This window comes from Podarcis liolepis, assembly GCF_965112155.1.
Source record: "Podarcis liolepis genome assembly, chromosome: 2".
Taxonomy (NCBI): domain Eukaryota; kingdom Metazoa; phylum Chordata; class Lepidosauria; order Squamata; family Lacertidae; genus Podarcis; species Podarcis liolepis.
Genome location: NC_139555.1, coordinates 118,145,175 through 118,165,501, shown reverse-complemented (window position 1 = coordinate 118,165,501; position 20,327 = coordinate 118,145,175). Strand labels below are relative to the sequence as shown.

Below are 20,327 nucleotides of genomic sequence, written 5' to 3'. Positions count from 1 at the left end.
CCACTGTATTTTTATTGTTTAAACCCCGCTACCGTTAAATGTTTCCACTGCTTATGCTTCAAATCCCGCCAGCGACTTCATATATGGGTGATAATTTGATAGATTGTCCATCAGTGGTCAGGGACGTGGGTGGCGCTGTGGGTTAAACCACAGAGCCTAGGACTTGCCAATCAGAAGGTCGCCGGTTCAAATCCCTGCAACGGGGTGAGCTCCCATTGCTTGGTCCCTGCTTCTGCCAACCTAGCAATTCGAAAGCACGTCAAAGTGCAAGTAGATATCCGTGCGCTGCTTTGGTTCACCAGAAGCGTCTTGGTCATGCTGGCCACATGACCCGGAAGCTGTACGCCAGCTCCCTCAGCCAATAAAGCGAGATGAGCGCCGCAACCCCAGAGTCGGTCATGACTGGACCTAATGGTCAGGGGTCCCTATACCTTTACCTTTACCATCAGTGGTCTCCATTCTTCCTTAAACACTTCTGTCCTCTTAATTTGGCACTTACCTTCACCATTTCTTCAGTGTGACAGTTCTTGCCCTGAGGAACTCCACGCCACTAGAAACTAGGCAGGAATCACCCCTACTTACGTCAGCAACTGGCCTTGATGGCTGTGCTGTACCTCCACAGTTAAGAGGCAGTAAAGCATTTGAGGGCCAGTTGTTGTTTGTTGTTGTTAATCCCAAGGAAGGAGAGTCCCCAACTTTCTGAGGGAGACTCTTCCCCTGTCAAACAGCTCTTAACGGTCAGAAAGCTTTTCCTGATATTTTGTCAGAATCTCTTTTCTTGTAACTGGAAGCCACTGGTTCGAATCCTGCCCTCCAGAGCAGGACCAAAATAAAAATAAAAATAGCTTATTCTCTCTTCCATGTGACAGCCCTTGAGATATGGCTACCCTATCTCCTCTCAGTCTCCTCTTTTCCATGCTGAACATACCCAGCTCTGAGTGGCCTAAGTCCTACTCAGAGTAGACCCTGTTGAAATCAATGGCCCTAACTCAGTCACATTCATTAACTTCAGTGGGTCTACACTGAGTACGGCTAGCATTGGAGACAACCTTGGTTGGAGTTGCCCTCTCATACCTCCCTCCTTGATCTCAGGGTTGTGGGTTTGAATCCCGCATTGGGCGGCAGATGAAGGTGATAGACTATATGGCATTGGCTGAAATGACTGGCAGAATCCGTGATCAGGGGAAAGAGACGGCGGATGAAGATTGGAAAAAATTTAAAATATATCTCAAGAAACACTATAATATTGATGAATGCTAAAATCTTGAGGTTTTTGAAAAGGAGGAGATTACAGCGACAGAAGATTAAGTAAAAGAAAAGAATAAATAAGGGAAAAATTTTATAAAAATAAGTTAAGGATTTGCTGAAATAATTTTGGAAATTGGGATGTAGAAAGGGGAGGCTTGGGGCAGTCGGAGAAGTGAGGTTTATGAAAAAAAGGGTATGAAATTATACATGTTTGTCTGTGTTTCTTTTTATTTGTTTGTATTGTCTATAAAAATTTGTAAAACCAATAAAAAATTTATTAAAAAAAAAAAAGAATCCCGCATTGGGCGAAAGATTCCTCGGGGTCATCTATGCCTTTTTTAAAAAAATAATTTTTATTGAATGATTTTATGTTACAAAAAACAATACAGCCATACTACCACTAAATATAATTAAGAAACAAATTTACATACATCGATATTTAGTTTGTTAATTGTTATTTACCGTCTTATTTCCTCCCAAACATTGCATACAACAACAGACATATGTGCAGACACCCACACCCGCACAGAAAATGATGATAATGAAAGTAAATATTTTCCCCCTTTTATCTTCCAAAATCTTTTCTTCAACTTTGACTTCCTGTCAAGTCCCTTTGCATATGTTTTATCTTACATTTGAATGTACACAAAACAATAAACCTTTCTGTATAATTTTTCTAATACATTCTGAAAACATAATAAATCCTTAATTGTTATCCACCTCCTTTTAGTTCTCCCACCAGATGTCAAAGAGAACAACAACAACTACCAGCCTTTTAGAAGACATCTGAAGGCAGCCCTGTTTCGGGAAGCTTTTAATGTTTGATGTATTATAGTATTTTAATATTCTTTTGGAAGCCGCCCAGAGTGGCTGGGGAAGCCCAGCCAGATGGGCGGGGTATAAATAAATTATTATTATTATTATTATTATTATTATTATTATTATTATTATTATTATTATCACTCGAATGCTAGCACAGAGTCAAAACTATTATTATATTTTTGAACATATCTTCTATAACCATCCCATTTTTCTGCAAATTTTTGCTTTGAGTTTCCTCTGAGTTTACTACTCAATTGAGCCGTCTCCACCAATTCCTGTACTTTGATTTGCTAATCTGTTATATTTATATATCTAGGACTCTATGATCGATTTGCTATATCTCTCTCTCTCTCTCTCTGCCCTGTTTCAGGAGGGGGTGACTGATTTGTCCAAAGCAAAGAAGACTCCCTCGCAAGCTCGGCGTACGCCACAAGCCAAAAGAATTGTCAAGAAGGAGGACGGGGAAGCGGCCACACTGGGTAAGAGTTTCTTGTGTCTCTGTCATGGGGGAGTATACAGGTCCTGGGACAAGATTAACCCCTGGCTCTTCTCGCACCAGGCCAAAACTTTTGAGAACTTGCTTTCTCAATCTGCTAGTCCTCTGTGAGGGAAGCACTTGTCTCTAGCCTCCCTTTATTGACACGCTCCCATATGCAGACGGCATTTGAGATGTCTTAATTATTATTATTAATTTATTATTGATACCCCGCCAATCTGGCTGAGTTTCCCCAGCCACTCTGGGCAGCTCCCAATCGAGTGTTAAAAACAATACAGCATTATTGTGTGATATTTTACTGTATTTTTGGTTTTTATGGAAGCCGCCCAGAGTGGCTGGGGAGGCCCAGCCAGATGGGCGGGGTATAAATAATAAATTATTATTATTATTAATTATTATTAAATGCTCTGTTGGCAGGCACAAAGAGATCCTGCCTTTCAATAATAATAATAATAATAATAATAATAATAATAATAATAATAATAATAATAATTTTATTTATACCCCGCCCTCCCCAGCCAAGACCTGGCTCAGGGCAGCTAACACCAGGTATAAAAAACAATTGATTGAAATACAACTTAAAAAACAAGATTAAAATACAACATTAAAATGCAGCCTCATTTCAGTAGAAACGTAAATCAAAAACTTTTTTGGGGATGAAAACATCAAGTCTTCGCCAAGGCATAATAATAATAATATAATAATATAATGGAGGACCACAGATTATTTAAAAAAACTATCTATCTATCTATAAACCTATCCATCTCTTTAGAACAATGTAAATATAATTTTAATTTGTATTTATAGCCTGCTTTTCATCAAATGGTCTCAGATGAGTTACAGAAATACAGCAATCAAAATAACTACAATATATAATTGGAATACTTGCCTTTGACTTTTCAGGTGTCTCTCGATAGCCTATGTAGTTGTTTATAATTTTCTCGAGTAGTTGTTCGCCTTAGCGCTTGTTCTGTTTAGGGTTGCCATATGTCCAGAATAATAATAATAATAATTATTTTCATTATCGTTCTTTTATTATTTTGTACCCCGCCCAACGTATATAAAAAGCATAATAAAACGTCGCAAGTTAAATCGCCTGCTTCCTTCCTCTCTGGGAGAGGGGACAGGCTTGTTCATTCTAGAATTAATTCCATTTATTTCCCTTTCTCTCTCTCCTCTAGAAGAAGTGACTGTGAGCGACGGCCGGGCAGAGGGCATTTCGGAGGAGGTCTTTGTGCCCGAAGAAGTCGTATCTCAGGAGGAGGTCTCCACTGTGGTTGAGGCTGCTGAAAGTGGGTCCCCATTATGGATATTCGGGGTAGTTCCAGGCGGTCCCCGTATCGCCAGCCACGCCTCTGTTGGAGACAGTGCCGTATAGTGGTTAGAGCAGAGGGGAGGGGGGCAACCTTTCTCAAACTGTGGGTCCCCAGATGTTGCTGAACTACAACTCCCATCACCCCTAGCTAGCAAGGCCAGAGCTCAGGGATGATGGGAGTTGTAGTCCAATAATATCTGGGGACCCACAGGTTGAGAACGGCTGGGGGGGGGGAACCTGTGGACTCCAACTCCCATCATCCCCGGTTGCTGGCCATACCTGCAGGGGCTGATGGGATTTGTAGTCTGGGTGACTTTTTCTGGGGGGGCCAATGGTTTTCCATCTGCCTGGCCTAACCCTCAGGTTGCAGGGAAAAAACAAATGTGTTTCATTTGAGCTTGCTGGAAGGAAGCTGAGCTAAAAATGTCGCCGTAATGTAAAAGCAGGTGGCCGTTTACCTGAGAGTAAGCCTCATTAAACTCAGTGGGGCTTACCTCTGAGGAGACATATAGGTTTCCGCAGCTAGCGAACTCGCTTCCCTGCGTCAAGGCATAGAAGGCTTGGATACAGTGTTCATATATATTTTTATTTTTAAAAAAGAATCCTGTCACAGGATTATTTGGGGGATGGGATTCGCAATGTCATTAGGCCTAAAAAATAAAGACACTTTTCTGCTCGGTCGAAGCCTGTCAGGATTCAGAAAGGGACCGGGCGAAAAGCTCTTAAGTTATTATGGTTTTATTGCTGCAGAACACAGTGATAAAGCGGTGTAGAAAGGATTGTATAAATAAATAAAATTAACAAGCCGGCCTTGGGTTGGAATTTGGCTTCCTTTTGCCTCCTCCCTTTATTTAACAAAATTAATATATCGCTTAAGCAGCTGCACCTCGAAGCAGTTTACACTTATTAAAATATATGTTAAAATTGCCGGTAAAACCAGATGTTGAAAAATGGGCTAGCCTCAAAAATTTAAAAATATAGTTTTAAAATATAGGGTTGTAGCTAACTAAATTCTACACTGAGTAGATCCATTGACAGCAATTAATTTTAGTCATTAACTTCATTGGGTCTGCTCTTGAGTAGGGCTAGTTTTGGATGCCATCTTTTTGTCTAACTTTCCCTGACCCATAAGATCAGACCCTATTATATCAGATTTCCTGTTTTTACTTGTTCCTGATTTGTAATGCTGTTTATCTCTTTTTTTGTTTGGTTTTGGTTTTGTATACTGCTTAGGGTTTTGTTTTGTTTTTTTAAAAGTGGTTTCAAAAAGCTTTTACATAAAAAAGTAAATAACTTTGAGTAACGAATGAGGGGCATAGCTTGTGGGCCAGCAAAGCGAAGCGTAACTCTTCTTGGCACAAGGGAATATGTTATAGTTATGTAAAAGTCGAGCAGGAACCGAAAACGAGCAGCCAATAGGGGAAAAAAGAAAATTGGGGGGAAAAATCAAAGACAAAATGCTGAAATATTTTGAGTTTTTGAAATGTAATTTGGAAATGTACGTAATATTGAGCAGCTCATAAGGATGGGAAAGGAAACATCAAGATGGTGGGATGGGAAGTCACTTTTAAATTTGTATTAAATTTGAATTAATTTGATGCTAAATTCATTAAACATTTTAAAAAGCAATAAAAAATATTTTGCGGGGGAGGGAGGGAGAGAACAAAGGGCACAGCACATGATCAACAGTTCCTTGAAAATTCCCCCTTAGCAGGATTGCAACAGCACTTGTAACATAGCAAGTATTATGGAGACAATGGAATTATATAAAACATAAGATTATTCAAAAAGATGCAGTAGAAAAGGTTTAATAATAGGACTCATAGGCGGAGGTGGGAAGTCCAGAGATTTGGAGGAATCTGTAAATGTGGGTGTGTATGGTTGTAGTGCTATAATTTTATAATTCTAAAAACAAAAAAAAATATTTAAAAATAAAATAAAATCCCCCTTTCAAAATGCCACCCCTTCCAAATACCACTGCCGGCTCCCCAGATTCCCTGGGCAAGGTGAACGAATGCATGCTCTCTTGAAAGCAATAATTTATTAGCATGCTTCCCTGTTCAGACAGCCTCCACAGCAGCACATGTGGTTAGAGATTGAAAGCAGGCCCTGGTTCAGATCCGAACTCAGCGGTGACTAGAGTTTGCCAAGTAACTTTGTGCCAGCGACTATTTCTTGGTGTCCCCTTGAGTTCCTTGGGAGGGGAGAGGGGGAAGTTGATGTATAAATTCAAGCCGCAACTAAACCGAGGCTCCGTTTCTCTCGTGTATCTTTGGGGGGTTTTTTAGCAGGCACCGTGATGGGGAGCCAAGGCGAGGAGGCGAAACCCTGCGAAGAATTGCCAGGCGGAGGCGAGGACAAAGACGGGGAAGAGAACAGAGCGACGGAGAAAGGGACTCAGACAGTGGCAGGTAGTTGAATAGAAATGAGTGGCAGTAGCCAAGGTTGGTTTTGGGGCTTGCTGCCCATGGTTTGAGGGGAAACGATAGGCCAAACCATGACTTAGCTCCTGGCAACGCAGCAACCGGAGGACTGGAGGAGGAGCAAAGTGTCCTACTTTCCCCGTGCTGCACATTCCCCTTTTAAGTCATAGTTAAGCTTAACTATGGCTTAGTGCAGGTGTGGAGAACCTTTTGGCGTTCTAGATATTGCTGAACCACCGTTCCCACCTGCATGGTCAATGGAACACCTTATTTATTTTGTCAAACTTCAGTGCATTTGGGGAAATGGAAGAAGGGACTTATTCTTTGAGGGGCCCCCTGCTTTGAAGACCTACATTGGATCCCAGTAAGTTTCCGAGCACAATTCAAAGTGTTGGTGCTGATCTTAAAAGGCCTAAACGGCCTTGGCTCAGTTTGCCTATCTCTCACCCGGACACTGAGGTCCAGCTCCGAGGGCCTTCTGGTGGTTCTCTCACTGCGAGAAGTGAGGTTACATGGAACCAGGCAGAGGGCCTTCTTGGTAGTGGCGCCCGCCCTGTGGAACGCCCTCCCATCAGATGTCAAGGAAATGAACAACTCTTTGACTTAGAAGACATCAGAAGGCAGCCCTGTTTAGGGAAGTTTTTAATGTTTGATGTTTTATCGTGTTTTTTAATATTCTGTTGGGAGCTGCCCAGAGCGGCTGAGGAAACCCATCCAGATGGGCGGGGTATAAATAATAAATTATTATTGTTAAAATTATTATTACCGTATTTTTCGCACCATAGGACGCACCGGACAATAGGACGCACCTTGTTTTAGAGGGGGGAGAACAAGAAAAAAAATTTCTCCCCCTCTCTGCCCAGTGCCCCTTCAGTGAAGCGGCAGGAGGCGCTGCACAGAGAGAGGGAGAATTTCCCCCCTCTTGTTTTTCCACTCTAAAACAAGGTCCGTTCAAGGTGCGTTCAGGCGGCTACCTTGGAAGCCTGGAGAGCGAGAGGGGTCGGTGCACACCGACCCCTCTTGCTCTCCAGGCTTCAGGTTCCTTTTGACCTGCTCTTTGGGGCTGGCGGGGGGAAGCCCACCACCAGCCCCAAAGAGCAGGTCAGGGAGCAGCGGAGAGGCTCCTGCCATAGCCGCGCGTCACCTCTCCACCCGGGAGAGGGTCGCAGGGCTATGCTGTCTTTGCTCCATAGGATGCACACACATTTCCCCTTCATTTTTGAAGGGGAAAAAGTGCGTCCTATAGAGCGAAAAATACGGTATTTATTGCCATGTTGTTATCGATGGGAACATGTGCTTGTCATTCATATTTCTCGTAATTGTAGCAAATGGTTTGCAAACACTTACTTAATGTAGGTTTTAGAAAACATTGGGCCCAGGATTTCAGTGTTTTTCATTTAGCTTGTGAGATTTCATCCCATCTTGTAATCTTTCATTTAATCCAGCAGGAAGCGACCAAGCACAGAAGACCGAAGATGAAAGCTGTCAGGCAGAAGGACCTGGGCAAGCAGGCAGTGGTGCGACGTCACTGGAAGACTGTGAATGTGATGGTTTGCAGGGTCTGAACCTCACTGTTCATGAGAGGTCTCATATGGCGGAGAAGCCTTTTGGCTGCTCCAAGTGTGGGAAAAGCTTCAGCCGCAAATCGCTCCTTCTCGAACACCGAAGATCTCACCCAGGAGACACGCGATACGGATGTTCCGTTTGTGAAAAAAGGTTCAACAAGCGAGCACGCCTCATTGCACATGAGAGATCTCATACAGGAGACAAACCCTATCAGTGCTCCGACTGTGGGAAGTCCTTCGGTCAGGAAGCATCCCTTGCTACGCACCAGAGGACCCATACTGGGGAGAAACCGTATGAGTGCCTCGAGTGTGGGAAAAGTTACCCGTGGAAAACATCCCTTGCCGTACATCAGAAAATCCATGCGGGAGAGACCTACACCTGCCCCGTCTGTGAGAAAAGCTTCAACCAGAAATCGTTGCTTAGGATACACAAGAGAATCCACACGGCCGAGAAGCTGTACAAGTGCTCAGATTGCGACCAGAGCTTCACCCTTGAGAAATACCTGAATGCGCACAGGGTGAGGGCTCACACCCGAGAGAGGCCGCACGCATGCGCCCATTGCGACAAAACCTTCATCTTCAAATATTCCCTCATCGAACATCAGAGAATGCACACAGACGAGAGGCCCTTCAAATGCTCAGACTGTGGCAAGCGCTACAACGGGAAAGCGGCTCTCGTCGTACACCAGAATACGCACGCGGGAGAGAAACCCTATCTTTGCCAAGACTGTGGTAAGAGCTTCAAAACCAAATGTGCCTTGACCGGACACGAGAAGCGCCACAGAGGAGAGAAGCCCCACAAATGCTCGCACTGCGACAAAAGCTTCTACTGGAAGCATCGCCTTATCTTACACGAGAGAATCCACACAGGAGAAAGGCCGTACCAGTGCCCCGAGTGCGGGAAGAGCTTCCGGTACAGAAACAACTTGACGAAGCACAAGAGGAACACGCACGAGACGATTCGCACGGGGGACAGGACCTACCAGTGCTCGATCTGCGGCAAAAGCTTCCGATGGCGACGGAGTTTCATTTTGCACGAGAGAGCCCACACGGGGGAGAAGCCCTACAAGTGCCCCGAATGCGGGAAGAGCTTCATGAGCAGAGTGTCCCTCATAGTTCACAAGAGAATCCACACGGGGGAGAGGCCCTACCAGTGCCCCGAGTGCGGGAAGAAGTTCATTAAAAAACAGGCCCTCAGTAAACACAAGACAGTCCACACAGGGGAGAGGAGATACCTGTGTACCGTCTGCGGTCGGAGGTTCTCTAACAAAGGCAACCTGATCAGGCACATGAAAATCCACACTGGCGAGAAACCGTACGTCTGCCCCATATGTGGGAAAAGTTTCATTCAGAAGGTGTGTCTGATTGAACACGAGCCGACCCACAGCAAAGAGAAGCCCTACGTCTGCACGGAGTGCGGGAAAAGGTTCAAGCGGAAAAGGGGGTACTTGTTGCATGTGAGAATGCACAGAGGGGAGGTGCCCCGCGAAAGCCCCAAGAAAAGCCTCAACGGCGGGGAAGCTGTCAGCGCGAGCCCCAGGCCCCCCGCCAAAGAGAAGTCCCACCCTTGTTTGGACTGCGGGAAGAGCTTCCACTCCGAATGCCACCTTATTATGCACCAGAGGACGCACACGGGAGAGAAGCCGTACCAGTGCACCGAGTGCGGGAAGCGCTTCAGCCAGCAGTCGTCCCTCAACACGCACCAGAGAGTCCACACGGGGGAGAAGCCGTCGCTCTGCACCGAGTGCGGGAAGCGCTTCCACAACAAGAGCAACCTGGCACGGCACCAGCGGATCCACACGGGGGAGAAGCCCTTTGCCTGCCCCGAGTGCGGGAAAACCTTCAACCAGAAAGCCTCCCTGGAGGCGCACAAGGCCACCCACAGCAAAGAGAGCCCCTTCTCGTGCGCCGACTGCGGGAAGAGGTTCAAGCTGAAGGTCTCCCTCCTGGTGCACCAAAGGACGCACACCGGGGAGAAACCCTACGAGTGCCTGCAGTGCGGGAAAAGGTATATCAGGTGCTCACAGCTGAGGAGGCACGAAAGGACACACATCATGCAGACAGGTGAGAAGGGGCAGGAGGAGCTGGTTGCCGCGATTGTCGTTGTTAATTAAATTTGCATACTGCCCTTCACCCGTAGATATCGGGGCAGTTCACAAAATTACAATATGAAAAACACAAAACAAATAATACAGTGGTACCTTGGGTTAAGTATTTAATTCGTTCTGGAGGTCCGTTCTTAACCTGAAACTGTTCTTAACCTGAAGCACCACTTTAGCTAACGGGGCCTCCCGCTGCCGCCGCCGCACAATTTCTGTTCTCATCCTGAAGCAAAGTTCTTAACCCGAGGTACTATTTCTGGGGTTAGCAGAGTCTGTAACCTGAAGCGTCTGCAACCTGAAGCGTCTGTAACCCAAGGTACCACTGTAAAAATAGGAACAAAAACAAACCAATAACCTCCCCCCCCTTTCACAATGTATTTTTAAAAGGGCATCGGATGTCAATCAGCCAAAGGCCTGGTTGAAGAGCTAACATTTTCGCAAATAAGCTGTCATAGTATCATCGAATCGTAGAATTGCAATGCAGAAATCAATAAAAGTGGAGGTAAAGTATTGGACTAGGAGCTATGAGACCAGAATTCAAATACTGCTTTGACCCCAAAGCTCACTGTGTGACCTTGGGCCAGTCATTGTCTTTTATCCTAACTTACCGTATTTTTCGCCCTATAGGACGCACTTTTCCCCCTCCAAAAATGAAGGGGAAATGTGTGTGCGTCCTATGGGGCGAATGCAGGCTTTCGCTGAAGCCTGGAGAGCGAGAAGAGTCAGTGTGCACCGACCCCTCTCGCTCTCCAGGCTTCAGGAAGCTCTGTGCAACCCTCGGGAGACCGGGTCCGAGGGTTGCGCTGAGCTGCCTGCAGTCCCGGGATCAGCGCAGCTCTGCGTGGCCACCGGGAGCCGGGGGTGAAGCTCCGCCCCGCTCCCGGTGGCCGCGCAGAGCTGCCTGCAGTCCCGGGATCAGCGCACTTCTCCCCATCGCCAGCCCCACAAGCTCGGGGGACAGCGGGGAGGCAGAGCGTGCCTTCCCACTGTTCCCTGACCTGGTTCTTCCAGCCCCGCACCTGGGGGGGAAATAATTTTTTTTTCTTTATTTCCCCCCCAAAAAACTAGGTGCGTCCTATGGGCCGGAGCGTCCTATGGGGCGCAAAATACAGTACCTCACAGGGTTGTTCTGAAGTGGGGGCAGAGAACCTTGTATGCCAGTTTCATCTCCTTGGAGAAAATGGTGGGAGGACTCTTGTTTATTATTTTCATGTCATAGCATTTATATATTGCTTGATAACGAAGAATCTCAAAGTGGTGGTTATTGTTGTTGTCAGTAATGCCAATAATAAAAATAATAATATTAAAGAAATAAACCCATAACAATAATATGAAATGAATCAACCTGAACACACTGGATAGGTGAAATGTCTGACTGAAGAAGCTGGTCTCTCTTTCCCTCTTCACTGTTTTTGTCATGGCCTCATGGACCACCTGAAATTCCCGCAGTGGGAAGTGGGGGCTGGACTGTTCACCCCGATTCGGGGATTGTCAGTCTCTGTTTACTCCATCCTGTACTTCTGCCTTGATCAGCCTTTTTCTACCTGTGTTGTTGAACTACAACTCCCATCAACCCTAGCTAGTAAGGCCAGAGCTCAGGGATGATGGGAGTTGTAGTCCAACAACTACAACTTCTTTCTTCTTCCACCTAAACATTAGGAAGAACTTCCTGAGAGTAAGAGCTGTTCGACAGTGGAATTTGCTGCCAAGGAGAGTGGTGGAGTCTCCTTCTTTGGAGGTCTTTAAGCAGAGGCTTGACAACCATATGTCAGGAGTGCTCTGATGGTGTTTCCTGCTTGGCAGGGGGTTGGACTCGATGGCCCTTGTGGTCTCTTCCAACTCTATGATTCTATGATTCTAACATCTGGGGACCCACAGGTTGAGAAAGGCTGGCCCTAGATGATCGTGTTTTGACACAAGCCAAACCTCTTTGTCCATTTCAGAGTTGGTTGCTGAACCTGTTGAAGTTACAGAATTTCCTGTGGAAGCAATAAGCACTGCTGTGGTAAGAAATGAATTGTTGTTTTTTCAGTTGCTAGAGAAACTTTAAATATGCTGTCTTCTTTCTCTCTATGGTGAAGTCCCACCAAGCTTTGCGACATGAAGGGATGTGTCTGTGGATACAGTTCCTCTGCCAGCTTCAGCTTGACTGCCATTATTTCTTTGTTTTATTTAATAATAATCTTTTTATTATTTATACCCTGCCCACCTGGCTAGGTTGCCCCAGCCACTCTAGGCAGTTTCCAATACATGCATACCTGGTCGTCGAACACCTTGGTACTCGGATGGTTTGGCTCCTGAACACTGCAAACCTGGAAGTGACTGTTCCGGTTTGCAAATGTTTTTTGGAAGCTGAACATCCAACGCGGCTTCCAATTGGCTGCAGGAAGCTCCTTGGTTTTTGAACAGTTTCAGGAGTCAAACAGTCTCCCGGAATGGATTAAGTTCGACAACCAAGGTACCAGTGTGGTGTAGTGGTTAAGAGCGGTAGTCTTGTAATCTGGTGAACCGGGTTCGCTTCCCTGCTCCTCCACATGCAGCTGCTGGGTGACCTTGGGCCAGTCACACTTCTCTGAAGTCTCTCAGCCCCACTCACCCCACAGAGTGTTGGTTGTGGGGGAGGAAGGGAAAGGAGTATGTTAGCCGCTGTGAGACTCCTGAAGGGGAGTGAAAGGCAGGATATCAAATCCAAATTCTTCTTCTTCTTCTTCTACCACTGTGCATATAAAAACACATATAGTGAAATCAATGTACAAAAACTTTACAGGTGTTGTTTATTACAAGGAACTGGAGCACAGTTAACATTTGCTTTTCATTTTGAAGTAAAACCCGCACTACCAGCTACTCTCCAGTGTAAACACACCACTGATTTGACCATAAGGTGTGCATCTCCATGAAAAAGAGTAAATGAAAAATACAAAAAAATGGCCTACAGTATGAAGACATGACACAAAAGGAAAAAGCGATGGGGTGGGAGGAAGAAACCACAAACTCAAGCGGCAATTCTCAGAGGTTGCACTTTATTACCAGGAAAATTTTGGGTCCCACCTGGTAGTTAATTGTAATTGTGATGCTACAAGGGGCATTTAGTGCTGCAGTCCTATGTATTTTTGGAGCAAATCCCATAGATAATAATAATATAATAATAAATTTTATTTATATCCCGCCCTCCCCAGCCGAAGCCGGGCTCAGGGCGGCTAACAACAATAAAACAGTACAACAGTACAACACAACACTCTAAAATCATTAATTTTATAATGAATTCAAATCAAGCCACTGGCAACCATTGGGCCAGAGCTCCGTGAAGATTGCCGAAGGAGCGTATCAGGCTGTGCCTTGGCCAAAGGCCTGGTGGAACAGCTCTGTCTTGCAGGCCCTGCGGAAAGATGTCAGGTCCTGCAGGACCCTAGTCTCTTGTGCCAGAGTGTTCCACCAGATTGGAGCCACAGCCGAAAAAGCCCTGGCTCTAGTTGAGGCCAGCCTAACCTCTCTGAGGCCTGGGACCTTCAGGATGTTTTTATTTGCAGACCGTAGGTTCCTCTGTGGGGCATACCAGGAGAGGCGGTCCCGTAGATACGAGGGTCCTAGGCAGTATAGGGCTTTAAAGGTTAAAACCAGCACCTTAAACCTGATCCTGTACTCCACCGGGAGCCAGTGCAGCTGGTATAGCACCGGGTGAATGTGATTGGGCATTGGGACTCGCTTCTGAGTAGACATATATTGGTTCACAGGGAAGTTCATGCCTGCCTTGTGCTCTCTTGGACATAAAAAATCTCTTTCCAGGCATCTTGCCACTTGCCCCGCCCACCCTGTGTGAGGAAAGCTGCTTTTGCAGTGCAGATGTGCACATTTGAGGCGGCAATCTGTTACATAGGCCAGGCCTGCTTGGGTCAAGATGGATGGAATGTAGTTCCATTCTTTGAAAACAGGACGAGCCTGACTGGGAGATGGTAGCCTTCTTCATTCTCATTTTCATTCCAGATAAGTGTGGATGGTGATTTATTTTTTGTGCAAACTACCGCATAGATTCCGACGGGCTACACGGGGGACCGGAGGTGAGGTAAGACCACTATCAAAAGCCACCATCATTCTGTGACTCCAGATCTTTCCTTTTGTATAACTAATACCTGAGATGAAATTATCTTTTTAAAGATTTGGAACAGTTAGTTGTTGTTGAGTAGATAATCCCTAAATATATTCCTGGCTTGTCTGTTACCGATGGGGTATCCATGGGGGTTTAGTCAGATTAGTCCAGTGTTCTTCATTCTCGGGTCCCTAGATGTTCTTGGACTACATCTCCCATCATGCCCAGCTATCTTGGCTGTCTGATCTCTTAGCCTCCCCCTTGATCTATGAGATCCTCTGATGAGGCTTCCCCAAAGTGCTAAGATTCATTTGACCTTCACTGGGGACTGAGCTTCCATTGCCCTGTGGAACTCCCTTCAGGAAGAGGTTCAGCAAGAACCGTCCCTCCCTTTTTTCAGAGGTCTTTTGAAAACGATATTGTTTACACAGGCCATTGCAGTATACCGTATTTTTCATCCCATAGGACGCTCCACCCCATAGGACGCACCTAGTTTTTTTTTGGGGGGGGGAATAAAGGAAAAAAGGAACTCCTGCAGGGCTCCCCACGCTGCGAATGTCTGCCTGGCGTGGGGGGCGCTCTGCTTCACGGCGCCCCTCGCGCCAGGCAGCAGGCTGCTATCCGCAGTGTGGGGAGCCTTGCAGGGAACTCCTGCAAGGCTCCCCACGCTGCGGATGTCTGCCTGGCGCGGGGGGCGCTCTGCTTCACGGCGCCCCTCGCGCTGGGCAGCAGGCTGCTAACCGCAGCCTAGACATCCCTGCCGGACCTCCTGTAGGGCTGCCTAGGCTGCGGATGTGTTCCTGAAGCCTGGAGAGCGAGAGGGGTCGGTGCGCACCGACCCCTCTCTCTCTCCAAGCTTCAGCAAAAGCCTGCATTCGCCCCATAGGACGCACCCAGATTTCCCCTTCATTTTTGGAGGGGAAAAAGTGCGTCCTATAGGGCGAAAAATACGGTAAATTCTGCCTTTTTAACCAATCAATACTTGTTAAGGTTTTGTTTCTGTTTTTCATGTTTTTTGCTGGGGGCTTTTAAATATGCATTTTACATGGGGCTCCTCCAACTGGGAAGGTAACCCATCTAGGAGAAGGAAGACTCTGACCCTTAACCTCTACTGCCTTATGGGATAACTTCGGGAGGAGAAAAGGCTAAGGAGTAAAACCCTATACAAATCTGGAGTCCCTAAAATGGTTGGAAAGGGCCTTGTACACCTGCTTCTGGCAACTCCTGCAGCCAAGCTGGCGCCAAACGTCTTGCTCTCCTTTTTTTTATATAAAATATTTATTGAGATTTTACACTAAACATAAGTTTTTAAAAATTAAAAATAATTAAACCAACAATTACACATACAAAAAGGAAAAAAACAAGAAAAAAACGAAAGCTAACAAGGGAAGTTACCAAAAAACAGGTAGTTGAAAAAATTAAAAAAGAAGAGGAAAAAAAGAAAGATATCTTAAAAAAGAAATAATCCATTTTTCAATATCTTTAAGTTCATTTGCTTCTTTCCTTGACCTCCTCACACCTCCCCTTTTTGTATTCCCGTTAAAAAAGTCCTTTCAGCAAATCCTTACCTTCTTTCATTTATCTTTACTCTATATTCTTAACCTATTATTACGCTCTGCTTTCTTTTGGACCACATCAATGAGGCTGAGAGGGGGGTCTTGTCCTCTGGCCAGCCCAGGACCTCCAGACACACTGCCTAGGCTTGTGCCCTGGGGAGGTCACTTCCGTGCTGCTAACACAGTAGTTTGACTTGACCTCCTGATGCGTTCTCCATTGTCCATCAAGACAGATGGAGGCCAGCAATTTCTATATGTCGTATACAACCTTGATGTATTTTTATGACAGTGTACCGTAGATTCCGGTGTACAGTGGTGCCTCGCAAGACGAAATTAATTCGTTCTGCGAGTTTTTTTGTCTTGCGAAGGACGGTTTCCCATAAGGTATTAACGGTTTTAAGAAAAAGGAAACAAACTTGCAAGACGTTTTCGTTTTTCATCTTGCGAAGCAAGCCCATAGGGAAATTCGTCTTGCGAAGCAACTCAAAAAACGAAAAACTCTTTCGTCTTGCGCGTTTTTCGTCTTGCGAGGCATTCGTCTTGCGAGGTACCACTGTATTAGGCGACTGGGTGTATTAGACGACCCCCCAAATTGGCAGCTGCAATTTGGGGATTTGTCTTATAAGCCCAGTCGCCTAATACGCTGGGCAGCTCTGCACCGGGAGAAAGCAGCCCGGCGGGCTCCGCTCTGTGCCACCCATACCCAGCGTATAAGACGACCCCCAACTTTTTAACCTCTTTTCCAGGGTTAAAAAGTCGCCTTATACGCCGGAATCTGCGGTATATTAGAGCATTTTCTCTCAGTCTGGCATTGACTGTGGCTGAGTAGTCCAGAACATCTGGCATTGGGGACCAGGTTGTCAAAATAAAAAATTTTTTTCTTCCAGTAGCACCTTAAAGACCAACTAAGTTAGTTCTTGGTATGAGCTTTCGTGTGCATGCACACTTCTTCAGATACACAGAATCTGAAGTATGTGTATCTGAATCTGTGTATCTGAATATGTGTATCTGAATCTGTGTATCTGAAGAAGTGTGCATGCACACGAAAGCTCATACCAAGAACTAACTTAGTTGGTCTTTAAGGTGCTACTGGAAGAAAAAAAATTTTTATTTTGACTATGGCAGACCAACACGGCTACCTATCTACTACAGGTTGTCAAAGTCTGCATTGAATTAAATCCAGGCCCCCTTAGGGCTGGTGTGGGGACTGTTTGGCACTACAGATCTTACTAGAACTCCCCTCATTAGGACTGGTAAGACCTACCGTAATTTTCGCTCCAAAACACACACTTTTTTGCTCCTAGAAAGTAAGGGAAAATGCTTGTGCGTGTTACGGAGTGAATGCACGGATCGGAGCCATGGCTGCCGTCAGTCAAGCAAAGCGGGAGCCGCTTACACGCTCTATGAGGCTCTTGCTTTGCTTGCTTTAAAGCGACCTGGAGCCGGGGAGGAGGGAGGGAAGGAGAGCCATGGCAGCAAAGCGTGCAGCAGCTGCTTACACGGGAGGAGGGACAGACGCTAGCAAAGGTCTGCGCGCTCTCTGGGGATGAGGGAGAGGGGAAAACTTCGCAAATTCCCTGGGACGGAGCAGCTTGTTTTCAGGCAGGATAGATTTGAGCATTGTCTGAGTCCTAGTGCTCCTATCTCTTTTTTGTGCTCCATTCTATTGCTGCTGGTGGCTGCTTATCACTCAGGCTGCAAGGAAGAGCGCTTTTACACAGCTAATGGCGAATCCCCTGCAATCCAAGTCCTCCTCACTTGCTCAAATCTATTCTGCCTCAAAACAAGGAGCGGAAGGAAAAGGCTGCAAACTGTTAAATGGAAAAAACCCAGGCACAGGGCAAATACCTTAAGTATACCTTTAAAGCAACAGTGCTCTTCCCCTCCCTCCTCCCCGCTCAGCTCCCCGAAAAGCTCCTTCTCCACACCCCCACGCTGCTCCTTGTCCCTTGAGTGCTTTTCCTTCCCTCCCGACTTAAAACGTGGTTACAAAGCACGGATCCAGATGGATCCTCAGGATTTTTGCACTGGGTCACCCCAAATTCACCATCAGATCACATGTCTGTGGCCACAGCATGAACCACAAAAATCATACATCCACTGTTTCATTTAGAATATTTTTTTCTTGTTTTCCTCCTCTAAAAACTACGTGCGTGTTATGGTTGGGAGCGTGTTATAGAGCGAAAAATACGGTACATTCAAATGCCAACCTTGCCATAGAAATGACTTTGGGCCAGCCTCTCTCTCTCTTTCTCTCTCTCTCCCACCCCCATCCTAACCTTGTTGTGAAGATAAAATATGTATCAGGGAGAAGAATCATCTGCATTTCCCTGAGCTTAGAAACAAATAAATTTTCACTTTCTTTTGCAGGTTCCTCGATCAAGATTGCCAGCCTGAAAATGAACAAAAAGAAGAAGTTTTTATTAATTTACGTATTACGTTTTTTTGTTATACTGCTCTGTGGCCCAAAGCCCTCTGTGAGTGGTTTATAGTTAAGTGCAGGTTTTTTTAAAAAAGAAAAAAGAAAAAGCACCGGAATATATGAAATTGCAATATATAACAGTATATAGATAAATGTTGTTAATAATGTAATTTAAATACACACACTCTGGAATGAAGTAAGTCTTCGGCTGGTTGGTCTTAGGCTCTCAGCCTCCACTTCCCTTTGTTGTGACTGCAAGGATAAAATATTGAGGGTGAGGGCATATCCTCCTCATCTTTTAACGGCCAAGTTGGAAATGTGTCTATGCAAACGTACACCCATTAAATACATGTACGCACATATCTGTGCATGCTTGCCGAAAGACACCAGGTGGATGAACTTGATGAACCACTTTGTACCAAAGGTCCCTGGATTACCATCCTATCGCTGAGAGAGGTCTCCGTCCCGTGGCAACCTCCCCATCGCATATGGCATGGCCTCTTTTTCCTGGCTGCTTGGCTATACCAAGATGATTATCTTTGAGAAGCGGTCTTCCTTGCACAGCACGGAGTCAGGAGGAGTGGGGTTGTATTAGTCACTGCTGCTGCCTCTATCCCATCAACGCTGCCCCTCTCTTCCTTTTAGAGGCTCCTCACATTGTTTAGATTGGGACCAGGACGACTTCCTGTCACAGACATTCCTTCCTCCATGTATTTGGGGAGGGAAGTACATGGCTCAAGACGAGGATGCCGTGGGATAAGGGTGGGGCATGGCATGGCATGGCTACCCAGAACATTTCTCCTGTCCTTTAGCCGATTCTATTCTAAAAGCCCAAACAAAGCACTAGTTTAAATGGAAGCCCCTGAATCAGTTTACACCAAGCTACTATTTGTTCTTCTGCCTCCTCCCGCGGTCATTTCTTAAAAACACAAATCGGTATAGAAAGGAAATAATAATAATAATAATATCCAGTTTGAATGTAACTAGTTCTACTAGCAAATTTACCAGCCCTTGTTTGACTTGTTGTAATTTTTTTAAAAAAAAACCACAACCCTGCTTTGTAGCCATGCTCTAGACACTGCTCCAAGTGCTTCTAATTATTTTTGTATATCGGTAAGAGATTATTTTGAATCGCTGACTAAATAAAGCTACGTTACCTGTACAATCACTGATTTTTTCCCCTCTGGGGGTGGGGGGGGAATTGCCTGCTTCCTTCTATATTTTTTCAGTGTTTCCCTCGCCACCTTCCGCTCTCTCCCCTAGTGAGTGTTAACAGGATGGGACAGGGGACATTTTCTAAACCGGGTTCCCATTTTCTAAACTGCTATGGTGTGAGGTGTGCTGAATCTAGGATGCTTTATAAAGGGCCCAAGAAGGGCAGAGTGCAGACGTATTTTGGCCAGCAGTGCTTTGAGGAAGCATAGAGTGAGAGACTCGCAATGGCCAAACAGATCTCTGTGAGAAACCGGACCCGAGCACAAAAGCGCACTCCTCCTCTGTGGTTTCCAGCAACATTATTGTCTGTGACTGTGGAGGCAGACGGTAACTATTGGATAGCCTTATGTGCCATGCATTTATCTCATCTTTTAAAGCCATCCTAGTGGTACAGTTGGGCTGCCCTTTTTTGAACCTTTTCCAACTCTGTAATATCCTTTTTGAGGAGAGGTGACCAGAACTGGTACTCTGTATTCCAAATTTCAGTCTTTTTTTAAGTAGGAGACACAGCTACCTACCTGTTTGCACACCCTTGGCTACCTGAAGTTCAGGCAGGCCTGGACGAGGAAAATAAAATATTTCCAGCATGTCAGTTGGGCAAAATATTCCTGCATTGCAGAGGTTGCGCGAGATGACCCTCTGGCTCCCTTCCAACTCTGCCATCCTATTAATTTGCCTGATCAGCAGCTAGCTTGATTTTAATTTTACTTATATACTACCTTTAAAAAAACAACACCTCTAAGTGGACTGTATGAAATCGTATAACAGACGCGTGAAATCACAGCTACAATAAAGACTTTAAAAACAAGTAGGCATAATAAAATAATCAGCTAAATATTGTGGCTAGCCATCTCTGACTGTTCCCTACGTAACAATAGGGTCTGTTTCTGAGATTAAATAGTGAAATTAAATGATGGCTAGAGAAAGGGGTTTCTTGGGAGGAAAGCAATGACAAACCTAGACAGCATCTTAAAAAGCAGAGACATCACCTTGCCAACAAAGGTCCGTATAGTTAAAGCTATGGTTTTCCCAGTCGTGATGTATGGAAGTGAGCTGGACCATCCAGAAGGCTGATCACC

The 20,327-nt window shown here is 45.5% G+C and overlaps 1 protein-coding gene across 16 annotated transcripts in view; it reads left to right on the top strand.

Moving 5' to 3' along the window:
- Nucleotides 1-19,198, top strand: part of LOC310701072 (uncharacterized protein) — a 34,187-nt gene extending 14,989 nt beyond the window's left edge. For 3 of the 16 annotated variants that reach the window (XM_083491252.1, XM_083491260.1, XM_083491261.1), the window contains 7 exons: nt 2,441-2,549; nt 3,748-3,858; nt 6,170-6,292; nt 7,750-9,933; nt 11,915-11,976; nt 13,953-14,031; nt 17,982-19,198. In XM_083491252.1, the coding sequence (XP_083347378.1) occupies nt 2,441-2,549; nt 3,748-3,858; nt 6,170-6,292; nt 7,750-9,933; nt 11,915-11,976; nt 13,953-13,997 (2,634 nt within the window). In that variant the 3' untranslated portion in view covers nt 13,998-14,031; nt 17,982-19,198. The remainder of the gene's footprint in view (nt 1-2,440; nt 2,550-3,747; nt 3,859-6,169; nt 6,293-7,749; nt 9,934-11,914; nt 11,977-13,952; nt 14,032-17,981) is intronic. The other 13 variants (XM_083491254.1, XM_083491256.1, XM_083491255.1 and 10 more) reach the window with 9 other exon arrangements.
- Nucleotides 19,199-20,327: the final 1,129 nt, after the last annotated feature.